Source organism: Sus scrofa, chromosome 8 (assembly GCF_054392235.1).
Source record: "Sus scrofa isolate SSC_HxYL_T2T_F1_AM1 chromosome 8, Sscrofa_HxYL_maternal_Yorkshire_Landrace_v2.0, whole genome shotgun sequence".
NCBI lineage: Eukaryota > Metazoa > Chordata > Mammalia > Artiodactyla > Suidae > Sus > Sus scrofa.
The window spans coordinates 44,665,786-44,691,486 of NC_139390.1; the positions used below are offsets into that span (position 1 = coordinate 44,665,786).

The 25,701-nt window shown below is 44.3% G+C and overlaps 1 protein-coding gene across 1 annotated transcript in view; it reads right to left on the bottom strand.

The window, feature by feature from the left end:
* Positions 1 to 10,356: 10,356 nt before the first annotated feature.
* LOC100737304 (tripartite motif-containing protein 75-like) overlaps positions 10,357 to 25,701 on the bottom strand; it is a 46,554-nt gene continuing 31,209 nt past the window's right edge. The window contains exons 3-5 of the mRNA XM_084973897.1: positions 12,983 to 13,117; positions 12,380 to 12,482; positions 10,357 to 11,655 (exon numbers count right to left, since the gene is read on the bottom strand). Coding sequence (XP_084830023.1) covers positions 12,464 to 12,482; positions 12,983 to 13,117 — 154 coding nt within the window. The 3' untranslated portion in view covers positions 10,357 to 11,655; positions 12,380 to 12,463. The remainder of the gene's footprint in view (positions 11,656 to 12,379; positions 12,483 to 12,982; positions 13,118 to 25,701) is intronic.

Here is a 25,701-nt window from a genome sequence, read left to right on the forward strand (position 1 = left end):
ACTAAACCTCCTTAGTTTGGCTTCATTTCTCTGAGCTTCCAGATACTGGAGGAGTAGTTTGTCCAACTGAGCTGTAGACCACTGACTGCAGACCATGGGAAGGGCTCCTCTTGGCAGCTAGAATTAAAAGCTCTGAAGACTCAACAGAACTTTATGAGGACTGAGGTCCCAGGGTGCACCTGCACTCAGGGCAGAGACCCTGCAGCCCGGCCTCCAGAGAAACTTGGCTCAGTGCAGCCCCAGTGGCAGTGGCCATGGCCTTGGCTGGATTCCAGGCAGAAGCCATGTGTCCCATCTGTCTGGAAGGCCTGAGAGTCCCTGTCACCATCAAATGTGGGCACAACTTCTGCAGCTGCATCCAGTGGACCTGGGTTCACCTGGAAGACAAGTTCTTTTGTCCCGTGTGCCATCATCTGTTCCAAGAGCCGCAGATGAGGAGCAACACCCAGCTGGGCTAGATGATTGAGGTGGCGGGGCTGTTCCATTAACAGCAGGAGCAACAGGAAGAGGAGCCAGCAGCCTCACCTGTGTGAGTGGCACCACCAAGTCCTGAGTCTATTTTTTTTCTTTTTTCTTGTTTGACTACACCCATAGCATATGGAAGTTCCCACTCCAGGGACTGAATCTCAGCCACAGCTGTGATTTATGCCATATCTGCAGCAACACTGAATCCTTAACCCACTGTGCTAGGATGGAGAGAGAATTGGTGCCTCCACAGAGACAAGCTGGATCATTAGCCTACTGTGCCATAGTGGTAACTCCCTAAACCTCTCTGGGAGAATGATCAGAAAGTTCTGTGTCCCCTGTTCCCATAGACCCCTAAGGCCATGTGGTAAGGCCCCTCGCCAAGGCCACCACTGACCATTGGCAGAGGCTGTGTGGTTATGTGGAACCTTTGAAGAGGCATGTGGCAGAAGCCCCAAGCTTGCTTGTCATGCAGGACAGAAAGCTGATGGAGCTGTGGAAGTAGGTGCAGCATCAGTGGCTGGAGCTGGCCTTGGAGTTCGGGGTGCTAAGCTGTGGACCATGCGCAGGAGGTGGTCTTGGCCAGATGGTCCAGGAAGAGAAACATCTAGAAGCAGCTGGGTGCCAACACTGCCACCTTTTCAGACCACATTTCCACACTGAAAGGCCTAATTAAGGAAGTATAGAACTGCGCATTGTCCGGAGTGGAAATGATATCTCAAATTGACAGTCACTACAGGTAGAATGTGAAGATTAGAGGACCCCATCAATCTTTTCCATTGATAAAGAGAATCTGCAGCTTCCTTCTCAGTATTCTGCTTTCAGAAAATTCTAAGTAGCTAGAATTCTAGAGCCTGAAATAGTATATCCTAACCTAATCGAATATTAAAATGTATGAGATTTACAGAGACAAAATTCCTGATTTTTCTAAAAGAATTACAGTGGCAACAACAACAAAAAATTTACAGTCAACACTGTTGTCCTGGGTTTTCCATATTTTCATTTTGCAGGCAGTTCTGGGAGACAAGTCTGATTGGGCTGTTGGATTCTGCAAAGACTTCCCACAAAGGCTGGGGACCCCTCAGCCCAGCAGGGATATTTGAGGTTCAGCTGCAGGAATATGATCATGATGCACCTGATTTTTAGAAAGAAAAAATTTTATTGCAAGATCAACCAGCAAGGAGATCTCAATTTTCCCCATGTCTGCTCTTTCTTAGAAAATAACAAGCCTAAAATAATTTGCCAAAGACCCATATTTTGGAGTGACATAAATATGTCTCCTGACCCGGAGTTTGGTCATCTTTTATCAGTTAGGGGAGGAGGGCTGGTGTGCAGAGCTGCTGACAGACAGGTTCCCTTGGAGGGCTTTGGAACAGGGCCCTTTACAGTAAGGTAGGGAAAGGGGCTTCAGCACCAGATCTACTGAGAGACGGGCATTCGGGTGCCTGCTGTGTCTTGGTTCCTAGCAGGAACCCTAATTTCAGGTATGATTAAAGGTTGAAATTTTCTCTTCTGTGCATGTTTCAGCTGCATGACTTGCAGTTCATTCTGCTGTCTCTGAAAAACAGCTTGGTATCTTGTTAAAAACAGGATAGGGCCAGTTTGGACTTGTTCTGAGTTACACTGACCCTTTTATTGAATCCTTATGCCTTATTTCCACATAGGATTCAAAACCTCTCAGAATTGGGAGTTCCCATTATGGCTCAGGGGTAACGAATGCGACTAGTATCCATGAGGGCTCCAGTTCAATCCCTGGCTTCTCTCAGTGGGTTAAGGATCTGGTGCTGCTGTGAGCTGTGGTGTAGGTTTCAGAAGTAGCTCAGATCCCCTGTTGCTGTGGCCGTGGCATAGGCTATCAGCTGAAGCTCCGATTTGACCCCTAGCCTAGCCTGGGGACCTCCATATGCTGTACATATATGCTCCCCCCCACCAAAAAAAAAGATAAAAAAACCTCTCAGAATCCATACAGGAAGAGATTATGACTAAAAACTCCCTGTTAGGCTGGAATATTTTAATAGTTTGGTGGGTAGGCATTGCAATAATATACCCGTAAATTTTCCTTTTTTTTTTTTTTTTTTTGCTATTTCTTGGGCCGCTCCCGCGGCATATGGAGGTTCCCAGGCTAGGGGTCCAATTGGAGCTGTAGCCACCAGCCTATGCCAGAGACACAGCAACTCGGGAACGGAGCCGCATCTGCAACCTATACCACAGCTCACAGCAACGCCGGATCATCAACCCACTGAGCAAGGGCAGGGACCGAACCCTCAACCTCATGGTTCCTAGTCGGATTCGTTAACCACTGCGTCACGATGGGAACTCCAAGAAGAAATTTTCATTTTGTTTCAACCACTGTCTAGAAAAGGCTGCTAGTAATGACCCTCTCCAGGAATGTCCCAGAGGATTGCTGGGAATGAGGGTAGTTGTTGGAAAGTGCGGATGAGTCTCTTTTTTCTTTTGGGATGGTGGGCTTGTCTGCACCCACGGCTTATGGAAATTCCTGGGCCAGGAACTGAATCCTTGCCACATCAGGGACAAGAACTGGCTGCAGTGACTACACTAGAAACTTAACCTACTGAGCCACAAAGGAAATCCCAAACATGGGGATGAGTTTGCAAGGAATTAACCAAAAGAGAACTGGTGGGTTTCACCTCAACTAAAGGTAAAGGCTGGATGGTACTATTCCTGCCACAGACAAAGCTGTCTATTGGACAGAGAGCAGATTAGAGCTTAGTTTCACTGTAGGGCACAATTTGAAGGGGTGGGGCTCCTAGAGCTTTAACTTAACAAGTGCCTTTTTTTTTTTTTTTATGTTGTCCCCAGGGCCACCTCCTGGTGGCACTCACCACATCAATTTTCTTCAAAACCCTGTAGGGGAGCAGAAGAGGTCACCCCAAAATGTGTTTCTATGGCAAATTAATTATTTTAGGCTATTTATTTCCTTTTTTTTTTTCTTTTGCCCACACCAGGGGCGTGTGAAAGTTCCTGGGCCAGGCATCAAACCTGTACAACAGCAGCAACCAGAGCCTCTGCAGTGACAACATTGGATCCTTAACCCACTGTGCCACAAGAGAACATCCTAAGGTGGTTATATTCTAAAAAACAGCAGACATGGGAAACTGAAAACCAAGTAGGAGTTGCCCTTTCATAAGAAACATTGGCACAGCACACTCTCCCCATCTCCAAGTGCTCACCAAGAACACCTGAGCTCCATCCTTTGGGGGTTTTATGGAGGCATCATTCCATAGGCTCAAGGGGTGACATCGTGGGCCACTGGTAGCTGAATCAGCCTCCAGGAGCTCCTGCTCCCTTCCTGGAGGCTGCTAGGGAAGGGATGGTAAGGTCCAGCCCTCTAATCACTTGGCTGGTTTCTCAGGCAGCAAAGTCCCATCCTTAGGGCCTCATGTCACCTCATGAACCTCAGCTCAGCTGGGGTTGAAAGGGCTTGTTATCTTCTCAGTTCTATGGATGTGCAGCTATTCAAGAATGATGACAGAAGACCAAATATTATAACCAAAGGTGCTCCTATTGCTCTTATCACATAGGGAATTCCAAGGGTTTAAGGAGCTCTCGGAGTTCCCGTTGTGGCACAGTGGAAACGAATTCGACTAGGAACCATGAGGTTGCTGGTTTGATCCCTGGCCTCGCTCAGTGGGTTAAGGATCCAGCATTGCCATGAGCTGTGGTGTAGGTTGAAAACGTGGCTCAGATCTGGTGTTGCTGTGGCTGTGGTGTAGACCAGCAGTTGTAGCTCTGATTAGACCCCTAGCCTGGAAACCTCCATATGTCATGGATGCAGCCCTAAAAAGACAAAAGCCAAGGGTTTAAGGAGCTCTGTGTCAAGTATATATTTCTTATTATAAATCACACTCTCAGTCTGACTTGAATTATAAGTATTTTTTACCTAGTTTCTTTGTCCTATAACTTTTGTCTTGTTCATGTTACAACAGTCTTTCCCAAGGGGAAATATTTTTTATATAGTTAAATATATCAGGCTTTTTACTTATGGCTTCTATGCCTATCTTTTATTTGTTTTTTTGCTGTGCCCACGGATTGTGGAAATTCCTGGCACAGGATCAACCTGAGCCACAGCAGTGACCTGAGCCACAGAAGTGGCAATGCTGGGTACTTAAGCCACTGAGTCACCAGGGAATTCCTGTGCCAATCTCAATAGGTTTAGGATCAAGGGCTGACACTGCTATGGCTTAGGCAGCTGTTGTGTGGGTTTGATCCCTGAATCAGGAATTTTGGAATGCTACAGGCGAGGCCAAAAAAAAAAGCATAAAATTTTAAAAGATTTAAAAAAACCTACCCCATTTTTTATTTATAATACTTTTAATAATTTCATTTTAAGCTGTGAACTCCTTGAATCAGCTAGAATTAGAAGATATAAGTTGTAAGTTATAGGTAATAAACTAGGTATTTTTCCATGATGCTTTACCCAGTTAAGTTTTCTGGTTTTCTGTGTCACTTTCTTTCTTTCTTTTTTTTTTTTTTTTTTTTTTTTGCTTTGCTTTTTAGGGCCACACCCATAGCACATAGAAATTCCCAGGTGGAATTGGAGACACAGCTGCCAGTCCATGTCACAGCTCACAGCAATGGTGGATCCCTGACCCACTGAGTGAGGTCAGGAATCGAACTTGCATTTCCATGGATAGTTGGATTCATTTTGCTGTGCCACAATGGGAACTCCCAGTGTCACCATTGTATATTAAATTTGCCTATCCACTTTTGTCTAGTTCATTATTTCCTACTTTGTTTCTTTGATCTGATTACTCATGGACAGCACCTCACTGTTTAATTATTACTGTCACCATAACAATGTGCCCAGTCTCCTATAACACTAGTCCTCCATGGATGGATTGAGAAGTGCCGTGTTTATGGTGTCGAATGTGCAGATGTCAGAAAGGACAGCCCTGGGAGCAGCCAGCTTGTACACTGAGCTAGAGCCAGAAGGTCAGCAAGGGTGAGTACCTGTGGAGAAGGGTCCAGGAGATACTGACAGTAAGAAAAGACCCTGCAGGGGTTCCTTTGTGGCTCAGCTGGTTAAAGATCCAGTGTTTTCACTATTGTGGCTCAGGTCGCTGCTGTGGCATGGGCTCCACCTCTTGCCTGGGAGCTTCTTTATGCCTCGGCACAGCAAAAATAAGAAAAAGATAAAGAGCCTCCAAAGGAGACAGGAGAGGAGACCAGTGAGGCTGGAGGAAAATTAGGAGTAGGCAGTATCCCAGAGGCAGAGTAAAGAAAATCAGCAGAGCACCTCCTAGAGTAATGACAATAAAAACAAAAATAAACAAGTTGGACCTAATTAAACTTCAAAGTTTCTGCATGGCAAAGGAAACCCTAAACAAAATGAAAAGACAACACACAGAATGGAAGAAAATATTTGCAAAAGAAGTGACTGACAAGAGATTAATCTCCAAAATTTATAAACACCTCCTACAGCTCAATACCGAAAAACCAACAACCTCATCAAAAAATGGGCAGAAGATCTAAACAGACAATTCTCCAAAGAAGACATACAGATGGCCAAAAACACATGAAAAGATGTTCAGCATCACTCATCATTAAAGAAATGCAACTCGAAACTACTATGATGTACCACATTACACTAGCCAGAATGGCCATCATCAAAAAGTCTACAAACAATAAATGCTAGAGAGGGAGTGGAGAAAAGGGAACCCTATTACACTGTTGGTGGGAATGTAAATTGGTGCAACCACTGTGGAAAACAGGATGGAGATTCCTCAGAAAACTAAAAATAGAATGACCATTTGACTCAGCGATCCCACTCCTGGGCATCTATCCATAGAAAACCATGACTTGAAAAGTGTACTCCAATGTTCACTGCAGCACTATATTCAGTAGAAAAGACATGGAAGCAACCTAAATGTCCATCGACAGAGGAGTGGATCCAGAAGATGTGGTACATATACACAATGGAATATTACTTAGCCATAAAAAGGAATGGAATACTGGCATTTGCAGCAACACAGATGGACCTAGAAATTATCATGCTGAGTGAAGTTAGTCAGACAGTGAGACACCAACATCATATGCTATCACTTATATATGGAATCAAAAAAAAAAAAGGATACAATGAAGTTCTTTGCAGAACAGATACTGACTCACAGACTTTGAAAAACATGTTTTCCAAAGGAGACAGGTTAGGGGATGGGGTTGAAAGGGCTGGGCATTTGGGATGGAAATGCTATAAAATTGGGTTGTGATGATTATTGTACACAACTATAAATGTAATAAAACTCATTAAGTTAAAAAAAAAAAGAAAATCAACAGAGGAGGGAGTGGGCACTTGAGGGGAAGAGTGCAGGCAGGCTGAGGGGGCAAACTCAGCCCAGGGAAGGGGTTCCTACCCCTGCCTGGATGAGAAGTTCCAGTGGAGCATCTGGGCAAAAAGATAGACTAGAGAGAAGGTGAGGGGAAGAATTAGAGACAGGCTTACTTGATTTACGAAAAACTATTGTAAGAAATGTTTTGAGATTTTTGTGATTTGTGATTGTCATATATTCGAAGTTTGTTTTTTCCAGATTTCAAGAGGCTGCCAGATGGAAGTTTTGTATTCAAGATGCATAAGAGCATCTCTGATCAGGCTGTGAGATCGTTGAACAGTGTCTTTTGCAAAAGAAATGGGATAGGACTTAAAGTTCATTTTTTTTTTTTTGCCATTCAACTTTCTAAATATTCACAGAACATGTAAGCTAAATTCTCTCCACAAGTCATGTTAGTATCAGAATCTCCATGAGGCCTAATCTACGGAAGAATCATGCTCATCAAACCTGATAGGTGGCTAATCTCTTTACTGTGTTCATTTCCACCTTCCCTCTAGCCCTCCCCCACCTTCTCCCCAACCACCATGTAGACTCTGTGAGAACAGAAACCTTCTCTGTCTGAATGACCCTGGTTCCCTCTCTGGTGGGGGGCAGGTCTCACTCAGTTAAATGCAAAGTGTGAACTGAAAGGCCTGTACATGGAGACATTCTTGGTTGTCAGAACTGGAGGTTGATCCTGGCATCCTAGTAGCTAAGAAAAATGATAAATATCCTACGACACACAGGACAGCCTCCACAACAAAGATTATCCACCCCAAAATGTCAATAGTGCCAAGGCTGGAGAACCCTGCTTAGAGTAAATAGGAAAAATAATTAATTCATATAAGACTTTGGTTTCAAAGGAAAAAGAAGGAGAAACGGGGCCTCCAGCAGAAGCCTGGATGTATTAAACTTCCCTCAAGCCACTGCTGGCTCCCACCTAGTGTGGCTTTAGGTATCCATTTGGGTGAACTTTCCACCAGGACGGAGGGGACAGAATCCAATCTGCAAGGTTTGAAGAGTACAGAGCAAAAGAACCTGAAGCAAATTAGGAAATATTTCCAACAAGTATAAAATGAAGGAAGATCAGGTTTATTAAGAAAAAGAATATCTTAGGAGGATAATGAGCAAAAGACTCAAATACGTACATCACGGAAGATTTATGAAAGGCCAAAGAATAGGAACGAAAGCTCAAATTTATTAGTAATCACAGAAATGGAGTTAAGGAGTTCCCATTGTGGTGAAGCAGAAACAAATCTGACTAGAATCCATAAGGGTGTTGGTTTGATCCCTGGCCTTGCTCAGTGGGTTGGGGATCTGGTGTTGACGTGAGCTGTGGTGTAGGTCACAGACAAGGTTCAGATCCCATGATGCTGTGGCTATGGTGCAGGCCGGCAGCTGCAGCTCCAATTCAACCCCTAGCCTGGGAACTTCCATGTGCCTCGAGAATGGCCCTAAAAAGACCAAAAAAAAAAAGGAGAAAGAAATGAAGTTGTCATGATGCTATTATCATTTGGAATAAAATCTCCAAATTAGCAGTACAGAAATACATCACAGATACAGATCTATGCTTAATAAAATGTTACCACACACGCCCTAGTTCAGCACCATGTACTCTGCCACACACTTTCCCACGTTGCACACTCTGATCCCCCTGAGGTGAAAAACAACCACCCCTTCAGTGGACTCCATTCCAGTGCAGGCCCCTCGGCCTAGAGAGCATCGGGGGTCCCGGAAGCTGCTGCTGGTCATCCCTCTTCCCAAGTCCCACCTCACACTTTGGGGCTCATGCTCATCTGCAGTGGTCACTCTTCTTGTTTACTTGTGAATTTTCCTGGGATCCTAAAGCCCTTCCCCAGGGAACTCTCTTATCTGCAGTCCCTGAGGTACCTTGGGCTTTTCTGCCATCATTTCTGGATGATGCAGAGCCTGGAAGTCCTTGTCTTCTCCTTAGAATGTGAGCGCAAACTAGGGCGGTCTTACTGAGTTTTGCAGCCAAGGTGCTAGCCCAGTATCCGCCTGGTGTACAGAATGATTTAAACTGTTTTCTTCTCTAAACTGGTACAGCCACTATGGAGAACAGTTTGGAGATATCTTAGAAATCTATACATAAATTGTTTTCTTCTCAATCTGTATCCTAGTATACACCAGGAGAGAGGTTCGATCCCTGGCTTCTCTCAGTGGGTTAAGGACCCAGGGTTGCCATGAGCTGTGGTATAGGTTGCAGATGAAGCTCAGATCCCAACTTGCTGTGGCTGTGGCATAGGCCAGCCGCTACAGCTCTGATTTGACCCCTAGTCTGGTAAGCTCCATAGGCCAGGGTGCAGCCCTCATAAGATAAAAATTAAAAAATAAATAATAAATAGTTTTCTTCATTCCTTTCTGCTAATTCTGATAGTTTCACTTTCTCTGTTTGAACTGTTCATTATAGAGTTTAGAAAAGAGTGTTGGTGATCCTACAAACATCCCATCAGAACCTGAATATTCCAGTGTTCTAACTATTCCTTTCTCTGTAAACCAGAGTTTATTCATATACCTTAGAAACTGACCATGGATCCAAAATGAATTTAAAAATAAAGTAGAATTGGAGGTCCCACTGTGGCTCAGTGGAAACGAATCTGACTAGAATCCATGAGGACGCAGGTTCTATCCCTGGCCTTACTCAGTGGGTTAAGGATCCAGCATTGCTGTGAGCTGTGGTGCAGGTCGCAGACACGGCTTGGATCTGGCATTTGCTGCGGCTGTGATGTAGGCTAGCAGCTACAGCTCTGATTGGACCCCTAGCCTGGGAACCTCCATATGCTGTGGGTGGGGCCCTTAAAAAAAGATCAAAAAAATAATAATAATAAAGGAGAATTAACTATCTACCACCAGTATTTTCCTCAAGTAAAACAGGTAAACAAAAAATTTGTTCCAGAACATAGAGACGGATCTCCATAGAAGGCAATGGCCTTGAGTTATACTTATTGAAAAGGAAGAAAAAATAAATACAAAATAAAAAGACAGGAAAGAAGGGAGGGAGGAAAAGTCAGGAAACTTGGATACAGTCTGAACTTTAAAAATACATTTTGGCTCTAGTTTGTCAATGTTGTCATTTTGGGGATTCAATGGTATTGGCTTCAGGTGACAAGACAGTCACCTTGTCCTCAGCAGGAAACCTTCAAAATGCTCTGCAGTGGCCATATCTGAAGGAAACCAATGTTTACCCTTCATAAGTGTGATATGATCAATAAATACATCCCTTGGCAAATGGTTAGGTGAAGCTCAAGGATTTTTATATCAAATATTGATTAATTGGCTAAATTAAAAAAAAATTAGCAGCATACTTAATCACAAATATTCCCTCCCTCATTTTACGCTTTCAACCAGAGTCTTTCTAAGGCAGCATGTAAAGGTGCCAAAAGCAAACTGATAGATTAAAAGGGCACAGTAGAAGAACTGTAGAAAAAATTCCATTTACTCATAAAAATGCTTCTTTTTATCTGGGAAATTATAATATGTTTAATAGCCATATATAAGTTGATAGGACATTTTTTCCATCATAATTTTTAGGATAATGCAGGAATTTTTTTTTTTTTTTTGGTCTTTTTTTAGGGCTGCACCTATAGCATACAGAAGTTCCCAGGCTAGGGGTCAAATAGGAGCTGCAGCTGCTGGCCTACACCGAAGCCACAACAACACCAGATCTGAAACACATCTGCAACCTACACCACAGCTCACAGCAACCCGGGAGCTTAGGATCCTTAACCCACTGAGCATGGCCAGGGATTGAACCCACGTCCTCATGGATACTGGTCAGGTTCCTTACCACTGACCCACAACAGGAATTCCTTGTTTTTTTGGGGGGAAGGGGGGTACTCCAGGACTAAATACTGTTGTTCTTTTATCTTTCAGACAAACTTAAAGCCACTAAAGACTCCTTTCCTATCCCTGAACTTATTGATCCAATGACAGTCCAGTCAATATGAAATACACGGCAATGTCTTGAAAAAGGGCCAAAGGAAAGTTAAAGCCTGAAGTCTTCCCTAAGTATTTCAGCTGCTGCCAGTGGCAGGCGCTGCTGCTGTCACAGCAGCACTGGTCGGCCTAACACTGGTGCAAGTGATCCTCAAGTCTTATTTCTGGAGAATGGAAACCCACAGGAGGTGCAAAGAAAATCCCCTATGGGGACCTTGGTCCTATAGTGAGGAAATTCACTAGAAAGGCTCCAAGGGCCAAGGTCACTCGGTACCACACACACATATAAGATCCACCTGGCCTCAGTGGAGAAAACACTAACCAGGAGAAAGAATGTCTTCACTCACCAGGATAAAGTGGGAAAACCTCATTTGATCAAAGCCCCACTTTAAACAGCTTGTCAGGTCAGACTTCCTCTCTAAAACACCAAATGATTACTGGCTGCTAAGGAGGATGCAAGGAGAGTTGCTCAGAGATATTTAAACTGTACCTTTGATCCTGGAATAAACCAAGCAGTGCAATAATTTCAAATGTGCAAACAGACCTTCCCCTTGAGTTAGAAAGGCTCTACAAAGTACCCTTTAAACACTCCACGGGTCCTGCTTATTAAACGTCCAAGCAGGTGAGAACCAAGTTCAGGTTTCCAACAACAATTGTAGACTGTTACTTGGCAAAGCTGCAGTTCGCTGGGACAGCTTGTCAGGCAGGCATTCAGTCTTAAGAGCAGGCAGTCAGTCTTAAACTACTCGGGCTCCTCTAGAGTTGCTGTCAAATCCCACTTGGCTGAGAGCTGAGGTCAGAAGTCGTGAGGGCCAATAGCCGCCTGCTGAGCAGTGCATTGTGGCGCTTCAGGTACAGGATGATGTCCCCCTGCTTCTCCACAATCTCCTCCAGGCTTGAGAGAGTCCTGCACAGAAGCAAATTGGCCATGGCTTTACACATGTTCAATAGTCTCTTCCCAAATGTATTCCTACTAGTTTTCAATACAGCAATGTTGTACTGTTTGTTACTTTTTTTTTTTTTTTTTTTTTGTCATTCCTATGGCATGTAGAAGTTCCTGGGCCTGGGATCAAACCCAAACTACAATAGCGACCCAAGCCAGAGCAGTGACAATGCTGAATCTTTAACCCACCGAGCCATGAGTGAATGCCTGTGGTTTTTTTCTTAGATTTTTAAAAATTTTATTTTTAGGGCAGAACCTGCAGCATATGGAGGTTCCCAGGCCTGGGGTCAAATCAGAGCTGTAGCTGCTCGCCTACACCACAGCCGCAGCAATGCCAGATATGACCTGCATCTGTGACCGACACCGCAGCTCACCACAGTGCTGGATCCTTAACCCACTGAGTGAGGCCAGAGATTGGACCAGCACCCTCATGGATACTAGTCAGATTTGTTTCCACTTCGCCACAACAGGAACACCTCATATGTTCTAAGCCAAGGCAATATCTCCAAATGAGATTCTTTCAACAGAGGTGGTTTCAGCACAGCCAAGAGACAGTAAACAAATCAAACATAATTCAAAACAAATTCTACCCTATGCAGAGTCCTCGACTCTAACCATGAGAATTGTCTCTAGAGTTCCAGAAGGAAAGACTTTTAATTCTTTCTCTAATCATTTGTTAGGCACTTACCTGAATCCCGTCTCTGAGGTCATATTGATGGGGTAAGCATAGATTTTTTCTTCTTCTAGTACATCAGGCTGTGGTTTGGCTTTATTAAATTTTCGAATTTTCACTAAAATAATAAGGTCATTATTGTCAGGTTATTCAATCATGATAGAGTTTTTCCATTTTTGCCAATTACATTAGTAATTAGCCATTCTTTTCAAATAAGTGAACACGCAAAAAAAAAAAAATGGCTTCATAAAGGGGATTAAAAAAAAAAGTAGGCAAAATGTGCTGAAAGGAAATGGAAATTCTGGTGTGGAGAGGCTGGAGGGTCAAGGAAGAACTGGCAATGCTCCCTGCCCAGAAGAGAAGACACCTGGAGTAGCTGGGACTTTGGTGACCTGAAGGCCACAAATGAACTTGAAGCCCCAAACCCAACATGACTATCCTTGGAGACAGGACCACTGGTGAAGACATTACAGCAAAAACAAAGTATTGGGGGCAGGGGGTGTTGATCTGATGGAAGAGACACCAGAAGTATGCCTGCACAAAGCAAAGGCCACAAGAGGGCACAGGGAGAGGCAACTCGACTTCAATTAAAAAATGAAAAGGCTCTGTGACTCTCACCTGTGTACACAAGCAGGCACGTCAGGGAACAGAGCAGCTCCAGGGCCAGGGTGGCCAGAATGAGGTCCAGGTACAGGGTGCTGGGCTCCGGGAAGGAGTGCTGGAGGCAGAGCAGGAGGAGGAGAGCAGTGCTGCCTGCAGGGGGAGGGGGTGCACCAGTGGGTGTCAGGGGGCCCACACTCCCGCAGCAGGGGCACCACCACCAAAAGGGCAAAGGCTGAGAATGAAGATCAAACACAAACCAACAACATGGCTAAGAGCAAACGATACCCCATAACACAAATAGGTAAGAATCTGGGCTTAAAAACCAAGCAGTGAGTTTCTAGGAGGACCCAGCGGCCCTCTCTGCTGGTGCAGTGCCATCGAGGACTCAGGGAGGATCCAGAAGAACCCAGGACTCGCTGCTGACCTTGGGCTGCTGATCAAACACCTCTGCTCCTCCTCTGAAAGATGGTGTGACAGCACCTTCCCACAGGACTGCTGTGAGGAGTAAATGAGGTAGTGTATGCAAAATACTCAGAATGGTGCCTGGTTTGTAAGTATTCAGTAATTATGAGCTGTCTCCCCCTGCTCAGAATAGCCATTGCTCACTGTTGAAGACCATTTTAAACTCATTCTGAATTTTTCCTGTTTTTTTTTTTTTTTTTTTTTTTTTTTTTGCGACACCTGCAGCATGAAGAAATTCTGGGCCAGGATCCAACGCATACCACAGCAGTGACAATGCTAGATCCTTAACCTGCTGAGTCACGAGGGAGCACCTTCATTTCTGTGCTTTTATTGTAAAGGTTGCCAGAGAAAGGCCTAGGTGCAGAAGTCATTTCTGTAGGATTTCCTAAAACTTAACATACTTATCTAGGTCTGATCATGGTTGGAAGGGATGCTCATTTGATTCACCTTCTACTTCTTGGTAGAAAAGTGATGATTGACAGCAAAGAGCCCTGTTTAATTTTTTTTTTTAAATTACTTAATTGAGAGTTCCCATTGTGGAGCAGTGGAAACAAATCCAACTAAGAAAAATGATGTTTCGGATTTGATCCCTGGCCTCACTCAGTGGGTTAAGGATCCGGCATTGCCGAGAGCTGTGGTGTAGGTTGCAGATGTGGCTCAGATCCCTCGTTGCTGTGGCTCTGGCATAGGCCAGCAGCAATAGCTCTGATTAGACCCCTAGCCTGGGAACCTCCATATTCCACAGGTGTGGCCCCATAAAGACAAAAGACAATAACTACCTACCTACCTACCTAACTAACTAAATAAATTACTTAATTTTTTGGTTGTACCCATAGCATATTGAAGTTCCTGGGGCTAGGGATCAAACCCATGCTGCAGTTGCCACTTTTGCCACAATTGTGGCAATGCTAACAACTTAACCCACTAGGGAACTAATGAGCCCTGTTTAAATTGATCGTGGAAGGACAGCAGTGAGTGAGAGCTTGAAGTGAGATCTTAACTCTCTGCTCAGGAATTGAACCTAAGCTCAATGTATAAATTACTTTTGTGTACAAGACAAATAAATATAACTGACAATATTGAGGGAGAGGAAAAAGCTAGGGGAAAACCTCCCTAGCTTAGAATGTGAACACAGTTTCCAGAGGACTTTTTTCTTTTTTTTTTTTTTCTCTCGCTTTTTAGGGTCGCACCTGTGGCATATGGAGATTCCCAGGCTAGGGGTCTAATGGGAGCTGTAGCCACCAGCCTATGTCACAGCCATAGCAATGCGGGTTCCGAGCTACGTCTGCAACCTATACCACAGCTCACGGCAACGCCAGATCCTTAACCCACAGAGCAAGGCCAGGGATTGAACCTGCAATGTTATGGTTCCTAGTCAGGTCCTTTCCACTGTGCCATGATGGGAACTCCTCCAGAGGATTTTTGATGCCCTGAGCATAGCCTGTGTCAGCAGGGTGTCAGATCACACATTGAACTTTCAGGTTGGAGACAGAGGCTGCTGAAGTATACAGGCCCCTGAATGGCAGCAGCTGGAGACATGATGAAGGCACACTCCTTCTAAGCCCCAGGATGCCCTGCCCAGCACTGTGTCTCAGTTCAGACAGCCATCAAGAGATGGCGCTGCTTTGGGCCACTGCTGCAGCCTCCTTATGGCTTTGCTCGACACAAATGCACTCTCCAGCCAAGGCCCACCCATCTTCCCAGTCTCACAGGTCTCAGCTGGCTCTCCCCTCAGGGTCTGGCCCTGGCTGAGCTCTCTAGCCTCCCCTTCACCATTGTCCACTGAGCAGTGTTTCTTACAGGATAACAAGGATGAGGTGGGCTTGTTTTCAAATTGTTTTATAACAAAGACATAAGCCTGTTTTGTGTACTATTCCATTTGCCATGTAAAAAAGGTTCTCAGAGTTAATGGGATACTTACTATCCATAAAAATCCTGGGAAGAAACCAGTTCCTGTGGGTAGGGGAGATAGTACAGTGTGAGGTGCAGGGGCTCTGAGAGGCTAGGCTCCAGGGCAGGACCTGCCACCTCTTGTAAGTGAAACCCAGCAGGACCCAGTGGGGCTCCTGGGCACAAAAGCCTTTCTGTGTCCCCCACTGATTATTTTAGGGAGGAAGCTTCAGCTTCCATGGATTTCCCTGAGTTCCAAAGGGCAGGTTTAGCCAGTTGCTAATCAGGACAGGGAGGGGATGCAGAGACAAGGCATCCCAGAGGCAGGGTCCTGGTTCCTCCTTAAGGAACACACACAACAGTACCTTTGAGCTCTACTGCAAAACGAAACCCCCACCAAATGGAAGCCAGAGAAGAGGACCACCAGAATTGGGGCCACGAAACACCAACCTTGAAGAATACAAGCTTGTGCTTACCCTGATCCTTATCCGTGGCCCTATTTTCTACTCCTAAACTATGAAACTACCTCCTCTTCTCTCCCAAGGGAGGGCACAATTTTTAGGGTATTAGCCTGCTGTGGCTTCCTTTGCCTGACAAAGCAATAAAGCTGTTTTTTTCCTCCTACACCCAAAACTCTGTCTCCACGTTTCTAAGACTGAGTTCCAGCAACACAAGGTCCATAACTAAAACTTTGCCTCACCCCAGCCCCAGACACTCCTCCTCTGTAAAACTGCAGAAATAAACCCAAACAAGCCCTGTTGGAGGAGAAAATGAACAATTCCTAAGTAGGTGTTCAATGAATGGTAGCAAGTATCAACATTATTACAATAACAATGGTTTTACGGAATCCATCACAACTTCTCCAAGCAGGCCCCAGGGCAGACTTATAGTCACTACCCAGGCTCTGCTCCACCCACAGAGCCCAGGAGCAAGGGCACAGCCACAGCAGGACTTGAGCAGTGTTTCTGCTGAGGGGTCTGTAGATCTCCATCTCCCTGACCTTGGGGCCCTGCAACTCCTCCAAGGACCCACTCTTGCAAGCAATCTTCCAGAGCTGACTTTCTAGTAATTCCTTCACACTGCCCCTGGCCCATCCTCTGCCTCTGGGCTCACCCTTTCAGACCCAGGGAGGAGTCTTCCTGTGCACATCTGACGGGTTGAAGCTCACTGCTTTTCAGTGAAGGGTCAAGTGTTCATTTTAATGAGAAGAACAAGTACATATGCTACTTGCTACATAGGCAATATCAGACTTCGAGATGCATTTCAATCTAAGGAAAGAGAACACATATATACATATTTTCCACTTATGTGGAAGGAAAGTAAAGCCCCCTCTCCCATCTCCACAAAACAAGGCAAAATTGATTTATTTTTCTCTCTGCAGAGAATATCAAGGATCATGATGAAGCTAAACAATACTCAGCAATACTAGCACAAGCAGAAAAAGAAAGGGGACACCATTCAGATTAGCTGGAAGTTCTATGTCCTCATAGATGGATCTGTTTTTTTTTTCTTCAAATAAGAAGAAATAAAATAAAATAAAGAAAATGGAAACAAAGTAAACATCTGCCCCAATCTCTTGGATTTTCTGGATATTTACATGAGCAACATAAATGTGATGCCATCTGTGATAAAACTAAGGGTTTGGCTGTTTAGAAACAGACTGAGATTAAGGGTTACATGTTGATATAGAATCTGAAAGTCAGAATTGAGATAAAGATCAGACAATCTCTTGGTGAGCCTCAAAAATACTATTTCCATGAGTTCCTGTTTTGGCTCAGTGGGTTAAGGACCCGAAGTTGCATTCATGAGGTTGCAGATTGGACCCCTGGCCTTGCTCACAGGGTTAAGGATCTGGTGTTTTCACAAACTATGGCATACATCACAGAAGAGGCTCAGAACTTGTGTTGCCCTGGCTGTGACACAAGCCGGCAGCTGCCAGTCCCATTGGACCTGTGGCCTGGGAACTTCCATATCCTCAGGTGTGGCTGTAAGAAAGAAAAGGAAAGGAAAGAAAGGAGGAGTTCCCGTCATGGCACAGTGGTTAATGGATCTGACTAGGAACCATGAGGTTGCCGGTTCGATCCCTGACCTTGCTCAGTGGGTCGAGGATCCTGCATTGCCATAAGCTGTGGTGTAGGCTGCAGACACAGCCCGGATCCTAAATTGCTGTGGCTGTGGTGTAGGCCGGCAGCTACAGCTCTGATTGGACCCCTAGCCTGGGAACCTCCATATGCCACAGAAGCGGCCCTAGAAAAGGTAAAAAGACAAAAAAAAAAAAAAAAAAAAAAAAAAAAAAAAAAAAAAAAAGAAAGAAAGAAAGAAAAGAAAAATACTATTCCAGACCTTCACTGGAGAAACCAAACATTATTTTGTTTAGTACATAAATAGGCTTCTGCTTCTTTTTTCTGTGGGGGGGGTGGTGGTAAGAGAGGTTATAGAGCCACCTCTGGCCAAAAACCAAATACTGCACAATAGCAGGAGTACATAAGACTTCTCTGGGAGCAATAAAGGCTGCCTCTGGAGATGCATCAAGACCAGCCATCCCACTGCAGTGCTTCTCCCTTACTCTCCACCAGGCCCCCTTGCCACATGAGAACCTCAGTGATTAGATGAACTAGCAGCCTGTCCTTTAAGTAAATGCTCTACCACACCACAGAAAAAACATTCAATTCTATGGAGCTGTTTTTGTAGTGAAAAATTAATTTCTAATTTGGTTTCAAAATGTTCAAAGATTTATTCTGGACTCAAAATGAAAAAAGGATATTTTTGGAGTTCCCGTCGTGGCTCAGTAGTTAATGCATCCGACTAGGAACCATGAAGTTGCAGATTCGATCCCCTGCCTTGCTCAGTGGGTTAAGGATCCGACATTGCTGTGAGCTGTGGTGTAGGTCGCAGACATGGCTGGGATCCGGCGTTGCTGTGGCTGTGGTGTAGACCAGTGGCTACAGCTCCGATTAGACCCCTAGCCTGGGAACTGCCATATGCTGGGGCGCGGCCCTAGAAAAATACAAAAAAAAAAAAAAAAAAAAAAGAAAAAGAAAGAAAAAAAGGATATTTTTAAAAGGTAGAAACTCTGACAACAAGGAAAATCACCTAAACAAGTTCAATTTAATTTCACTAAGCCTTTAAAATATCTGCAGCACTAAGAAAAGCAGGCACTTACACATTCTAAGTTCTGGATGTGTTCTGACTTTGTAACCAATCAGGGCCCCGTGAGGCTCCTGGGCACACAAGCCTTTCTGTGCCCTCCATTTCTTATTTTCAGGGAATAAGATCTAGCCTCCGTAACCTTCTCTGAGATCCAAAGGGCAATTGCTAATCAGGGAAGGGAGGGGATGCAGAGGCCAGAGGACAAGGAGGAGCAGTCAAGAGACAATGGTGCAGCCTTGGGGCAGAGTCCTGGTTCCTCCTAAAGGAATATACATAACAACACTTCTTTTTTTAAGTCCGCACTCATGGGATATGGAGGTTCCCAGTCTAGGGGTCCAGTTAGAGCTGTAGCCATTGGCCTATGTCATAGCCACAGCAACACAAGATCTGAACTGAGTCTGCAACCTACACCACAGCTCATGGCAATGCTGGATCCTTAACCCATCGAGCAAGGCCAGGGATCAAACCTGTGTCCTCATGGATGCTAGTCAGATTTGTTTCCACTGAGCCTTGAAGGGCCCTTCCATAACCTTTGAGCCTTTCCATGGAATCAAACCCCCCAACAAATGAAAGAAGTACTTGATGAAGCAGTCTCATTCCTGGAAGAAGGAGAGCCACCAGAATCAGTCCTGGGGCCACTAACCACCAGGTTTGAAAGATAATACAAACTGGCCTCTAGACTTATCCTTATGTACAGCCTTATTTTCCACCAAACTGTAAATCCACCTCCTAATCTCCCCCAAGGGGGACAGAGTCTTTAAGGCGTTAGCCTGCTGTTGCCCCTTTGCCTGGCAAAGCAATAAAAGCTATCTTTTTCTCCTTCACCCCAAACTGTGTCTCCATATTTCTATTTGGCACTGGTGGACAGAGACCAAGTTTTGGCAACAACTTTGCGTTCATATGCTCTTTTTCATGTTTTCTTTTTCTGTCTTTTTATTTTATTTTATTTTTTAAAATTGTAATCAATTGTTATTTCCCCAATGCATTTTTTTTCCTACTGTACAGCATGGTGACCCTGTTACACATACATGTACACATTCTTTTTTCTCACATTATCATGTTTTCTGTTTTAGATAATGCACCTTATTATGTACAAACTCTCTTACTGCAAGAAAAGCAGGGAGCATCATTTAAAATAAAATAATTCAGAGTTCCCGTCGTGGCACAGTGGTTAAGGAATCCGACTAGGAACCATGAGGTTGAGGGTTCGATCCCTGCCCTTGCTCAGTGGGTTAAGGATCCGGTGTTGCCGTGAGCTGTGGTGTAGGTTGCAGACGCGGCTCGGATCCTGCGTTGCTGTGGCTCTGGCGTAGGCTGGCGGCTACAGCTCTGATTAGACCCCTAGCCTGGGAACCTCCATATGCCGTGGGAGCGGCCCAAAGAAATAGCAAAAAGACAAAAATAAATGAATAAATAAATAATTCCCTCTTCTTCTGCAAGTATCAAAAAGCAATAGCTTTCCATCTCCTTGCGATCCAACTCCTTGAGATGAACAAGCCTGCCGGCGCCCAAAGGAGAGAAGACCCACATTTCACACAGGGACCATTACAAGGAAGGGGAACAGAAGATACCACCCCCAGAATATGCTTCTTGGTGGCATCAGGATTATTTTAAGGAAATCATAGACACAGATGAAGCTCTGAAAAACAAGTAGGAGTTACATTTCATGGAAGACATTTATATTTATAAGGGAAATCTCTATGTGTTAGGGTGTGCCCCTTGTTTTACTAGGAAAAGAAGGATGACTTGAAATTTCTAGAAACTCTTATCACTCAAAGAAAAGACAGGGCCTTAAATCTATGTAAAAATCTTACTCTTTTTCTCCTTCTTTTTATGGGGCGACTCAGATCCTCAACACACTGAATGAGGCCAGGGATTGAGTCTGCATCCTCACAGACTCTGTGCTGTGTTCTTAACCTGATGAGCCACAATAGCAACTCCAACAACCTTACTCTTGTTTACTGTGCTTTTCCTGAAAACCTCCCATAACTAGCAGCCCCCTTCATCTTTCTTGATCTTTAGCTAGAGATGTTATATAAGGGGACAGTGTAGGCCATTTCAGAGAGTTGCTCAATTTTCTTGAGTCTCTCCCATGTGTACAGGAGGTGCACATGTTATTGAACTTCTATTAGCTTTTCTCCTATTAATCTGTCTTTTATTAGAGTGGAACCTCAGCCAAGAGCCTAGAACGGTAGCAGGAATATTATTTTCCCTTCCCCAAAATAACAGACACAGATTTCAAAGGAAAATAGAAGAAAAGCTTCAAGACACTAAGGGGATTCGAATTTTAGTGGCCATATCATTGTCACAAAAAGCAGAGAATATATTTGATTATAAAATCAAACAAGCTTTCCCATCGTGGCTCAGTGGCTGGCCAACCCGACTAGCATGCATGAAGATGCAGGTTTGATCCCTGGCTCTGCTCAGGGAGTTAAGGATCCAGTGTTGCTGTGAGCTGTGGTGTAGGTCATAGATGTGGCTTGGATCCTGCATTGCTGTGGCATAGGCTGGCAGCTGTGGCTCCAATTGTACCCTTAGCCTTGGAAATTCTGTGTGCTGCGGGTTTGGTCCTAAAAAGACAAAAAAAAAAAAAAAAAGACTTAACAGAAATTTCTTTTTTTTTTTTTTTTTTTTTTTTGTCTTTATTGTTGTTGTTGTTGTTGCTGCTATTTCTTGGGCTGCTTCCGCGGCATATGGAGGTTCCCAGGCTAGGGGTCTAATCAGAGCTGTAGCCACCGGCCTACGCCAGAGCCACAGCAACGCAGGATCCGAGCCGCGTCTGCAACCTACACCACAGCTCACGGCAACGCTGGATCGTTAACCCACTGAGCAAGGGCAGGGACCGAACCTGCAACCTCATGGTTCCTAGTCGGATTCGTTAACCACTGCGCCACGACGGGAACTCCTAACAGAAATTTCTATTGTGGCTCAGTGATAATGAAACTGACTAGGATCCATGAGGATGTGGGTTCAATCCCTGGTCTTACTCAGTGGGTTAAGGATATAGTGTTGCCATGAGCTGTGGCATAGATCACAGACAAGCCTGGGATCTGACATTGCTGTGGCTGTGGTGTAGGCCAGCAGCTGCAGCTCCAATTTGACCTCTAGCCTGGGAACTTCCATATGGAGTAGGTATGGCCCTAAAAAGAAAAGACAAAAAAAAAAAAAAAAAAAAAAAAAAGAAAAAGAAAAAGAAACCAAAAGTATTAAAATGCTCCAGCCTAACATGGAGTTTTCATTCATAATCTCTTCCTATATAGATTCTGAGAGGCTTTGAATCTTATGTGAACATAAGGTCTAAGAGTCCCAATAAAAAGGTCAGTGTAACTCAGAATAAGTCCAAACTGGCCCTATCCTCTTTTTAACAAGATACCAAGTTGTTTTTCACAGACAGCCGAATGAAACCACAGGTCATGCAGCTGAAGCATGCCCAGAGGAGAAAATTTTGACCTCGTATAACACCTGGAATTGGTATTTCCATTGATTTCTAGGAATCAAAGGACATAGACACAGCAGGAACCTGAATGCTAGAACGCTTTCAGAAGAGAAGGGTCTGCTCTCCAGTAGATCTGGTGTTGAAGCCCTTTTCCCTACTTTACTGTAAAGGACCCTGTTGCAAAGCCCTTCAAGGGAAACTGCCTGCACACCAGCCGTTCTCCTTTAACTCATAAAAGATGACAAAACCCCAGATCAGGAGAAAAATTTGTCACTCTAAAATGTGAGTCTTTGGCAAATTATTTTATACTGATTCTTTTCTTTCTTTCTTTGTTTTTTTGTTTTTGATTTTGTTTTTTGGTTTTTTTTGGCTACATTCACGTCATGCAGAAATTCCCGATAGAGGGATTGAACACTTGCCATGGCAGCCACCCAGGCCCTTGCAGTGACAACACTAGATACTTAAACAACAGTACCATAAGGGAACTTCCTCTACTTTCTTTTTTTTGTCTTTTTTTTTTTTTTTTTTTGCCTTTTCTAGGGATGCTTCCCGCGGCATATGGAGGTTCCCAGGCTAGGGGTCTAATCGGAGTTGTAGATGCCGGCCTACGCCAGAGCCACAGCAATGCGGGATCTGAGCCTCATCTTTGACCTACACCACAGCTCATGGCAACGCCGGATCCTCAACCCACTGAGCAAGGGCAGGGATGGAACCCGCAACCACATGGTTCCCAGTCGGATTCGTTAACCACTGAGCCATGACAGGAACTCCATCTTTCTACTTTTTGGCTGCACTTATGACATATGGAAGACAGAAGTTCCCAGTCTAGCGATCAAACCCAAGCTAAGCTGTGACATAAGCCACAGCTGTGGAAACACCAGAACTTTAACCCACTTTGCCATAGCAGGAGCCCCTCTAGTTCTCTTAATTAGGCCTTTCAGTACGGAAATGTGGTCTGAGAAGGTAGCAATGTTGGTTCACAGCTGCTCCTGGATGTTGATCTTCTTCTAGACCAGCCTTACCAGGATGTCCTCATTCTCATGGTTTGCAGCCGGGCTCAGCTGCCCAAACTCTGAGATCATCGCCAGAGAAAATGAAGCCAAACTAAGTATCTTTCATGGTTGTGAGAACAGTTGTTCCCTCAAATCACTAGTTGCTGTGGATGAGAACATATTTCTTCCTAAAATCCTCTGAGTTTATTTCAGGTGGTCCTACCCATTGCCAGCCAAACACCGAGTATCCTCTCTTAACCCCAGTCTTTTATTCCCCTGCATTTACTATTGAGCCCCATCTACCCCCACATACTTGGGAACAAAATCCCACATCCCATCTCCTTAACATCAACATCAGCTATGCCTATGGAAAGGGCACAGGCTATGGGACAGATATTTGTACCTCATGCAAATTAGAACCCAGCCTTGGTCATCTATCCAAGTAACTTGGGGGGATTTGTTTTATATCCTGAATGTGTCACACCCAAATATGTCATCTTGGCATACAGCATATTTAGAGCTGAAGGCAATTGAGAAGCAGCAGGCTCAAGAAAATCCATTTACCTCCCCTAACTGCTAATAAATCATAAAATTCACCATTTGTGGGTGAAATCTGTAATTATAAATTATGCTTACATAAATTATAAATTATCAGAAAGGGGGCCTGTAGCAAGAAGAGTGCTATTGCCAGATGTGAAATAAAATTCATATGTATAGAAAAATATGAAAAACTTTTTTTTCCCAGCCGCTCCTGCAGTACATAGAAGTTCCTAGGCTAGGGGTTGAATTGGAGCTGCAGCTTCAGGCCTATGCCACAGTCATGGTGACGCCAAATTTGAGCTACATCTGTGATCTATGCTATAGCTTGCAGCAACAGCTGGATCTTTAACTGCTGAGTGAGGTCAGGAATCGAACCCACATCCTCATGGAGACTACAGTGGGTTCCTAAAAAGCTGAGCCACAGTGGGAACTCTGGACTTGAAAAATGTTAAACATTAAACATTTTCTCTGCCCTTTGGCCTCCTCTCTTCCCTCTACTGTGCATTGTGTATCTATTATGTATCAACCAAACCTCCCCACTGGCAGAAATACCTGCTTAACCATAACGAGCATCATTCTCTCAGCATAGACAAAATAAATCTTTAAAAGATAACATTCCTTTTTGATCTTGTAAAGGGGTACAATGGCCTACCACTTTGTACTTACAGATCTGGATTGTGCAGAATGTCAATAAGACACCATTTTTTTTTTTTTGACTTTTTGCCTTTTCTAGGGCTGCTCTCGCAGCATATGGAGGTTCCCAGGCTAAGGGTCGAATTGGAGCTGTAGCCTCCGGCCTACACCAGAGCCACAGCAACGCAGGATCTGAGCCGCATCTGCAACCTACACCACAGCTCACGGCAAAGCCGGATCCTTAACCCACTGAGCAAGGCCAGGGATCAAACCTGAAACTTCATGGTTCCTAGTCGGATTTGTTAACCACTGCGCCACGATGGGAACTCCAATAAGACATCATTTAATGTACAGCCCTTTGTCTCAAAAACTTATATAACTGTGCTTTGGCTTCTAACCATTAGAACAGTTCTTGAAGCTTTCAAGATGCTCTTCCTGAATTATAATCCTCAATTTGTCTTGAATAAAATTTTCCATTCTTTCATAGATATACTGATTCATTTTTTTTTGGTGACACAGAGATCACTTTTTTACTTGACGCATCTGCATGGCAGGGCAAACTTTGTTTACCAAACATTTCCTCTTCTCATTTTCCAGGGAACTGGCTCCTTACTCCCAGAAGCCCAGGCCCTGATCCCTTAGCTTAGCTCAGAATGGGAGAATGTCTCAGTTGCCTGATGCATTTGGAATTTTCATGACATTTCTGTGCCTAAAATTTAATTAATTTTTTTCTTTTATGTCATTTTGATTCCTATACCAACTATAGAACCTGGCAAGGTGTCAATTCTAGGTCCAAACCATACCCCTGTTCTCAGATAACCCAGGAATATTCTTCCCACTCTTTCTAATCCCCTCCCTTTTACATCAATCCTTCTATATATTTGATATCTCCGCCCAAATTAGGTTGAGGTATTGACTTGCAAAGTAGGATCTGCTTATCCATTCTTTGGCCATTGGATAAAACTTGTGCTGTTCCAGGCTCAGCATTGGTTTTGTTATTGACTGCTTGAATCCAATCAGAATAAGAGCCTCCTTGGCTTGGATATGGGATCTCAGCCCAGGCTAGAACCCTGGCAAGGGTCCAGGTGACCAAGTTGGTAATAATTGGAGGCTATGCCTAGGTTACATACAAATATGATGCTATTTCATATAAGGGACTTGAGCATCCATGGATATTGGCATGGTGGGGGAGGGCCTTCCTGGAAATGCTCTCCCATAGATACCTAGGGACTACTGTATTCCTAATGGCTCAGAGTACACATTAGCCACATTTTGTTTTTCTTTCCTCACCCTTGCTCTGTATAGAGGAGGGTATATTACTTCCCTTCTACCCTCCTGGATTGTTGACTAAGACGCCCCTGTAATAAAGATAGACTAACAAGAGAAAACCTAAAAGAAGTTTGATAACATGTATACCTCTTATATACATAGGAGAGACACCATCTTCAAGAGTTACCTCTGTGGCTTAGTGGGTTGAGAACCTGACTAATATTCATGAGGATGGAGGTTCAATCCCTGGCCTCACTCAGTGGGTTAAGGATCCAGGGTTGCCTTGAGCAGTGGTGTAGGTTGCAGATGCTGCTCAGATCCTGTATTGCTGTGGCTGTGGCGTAGGCCAGCAGCTATAGCTT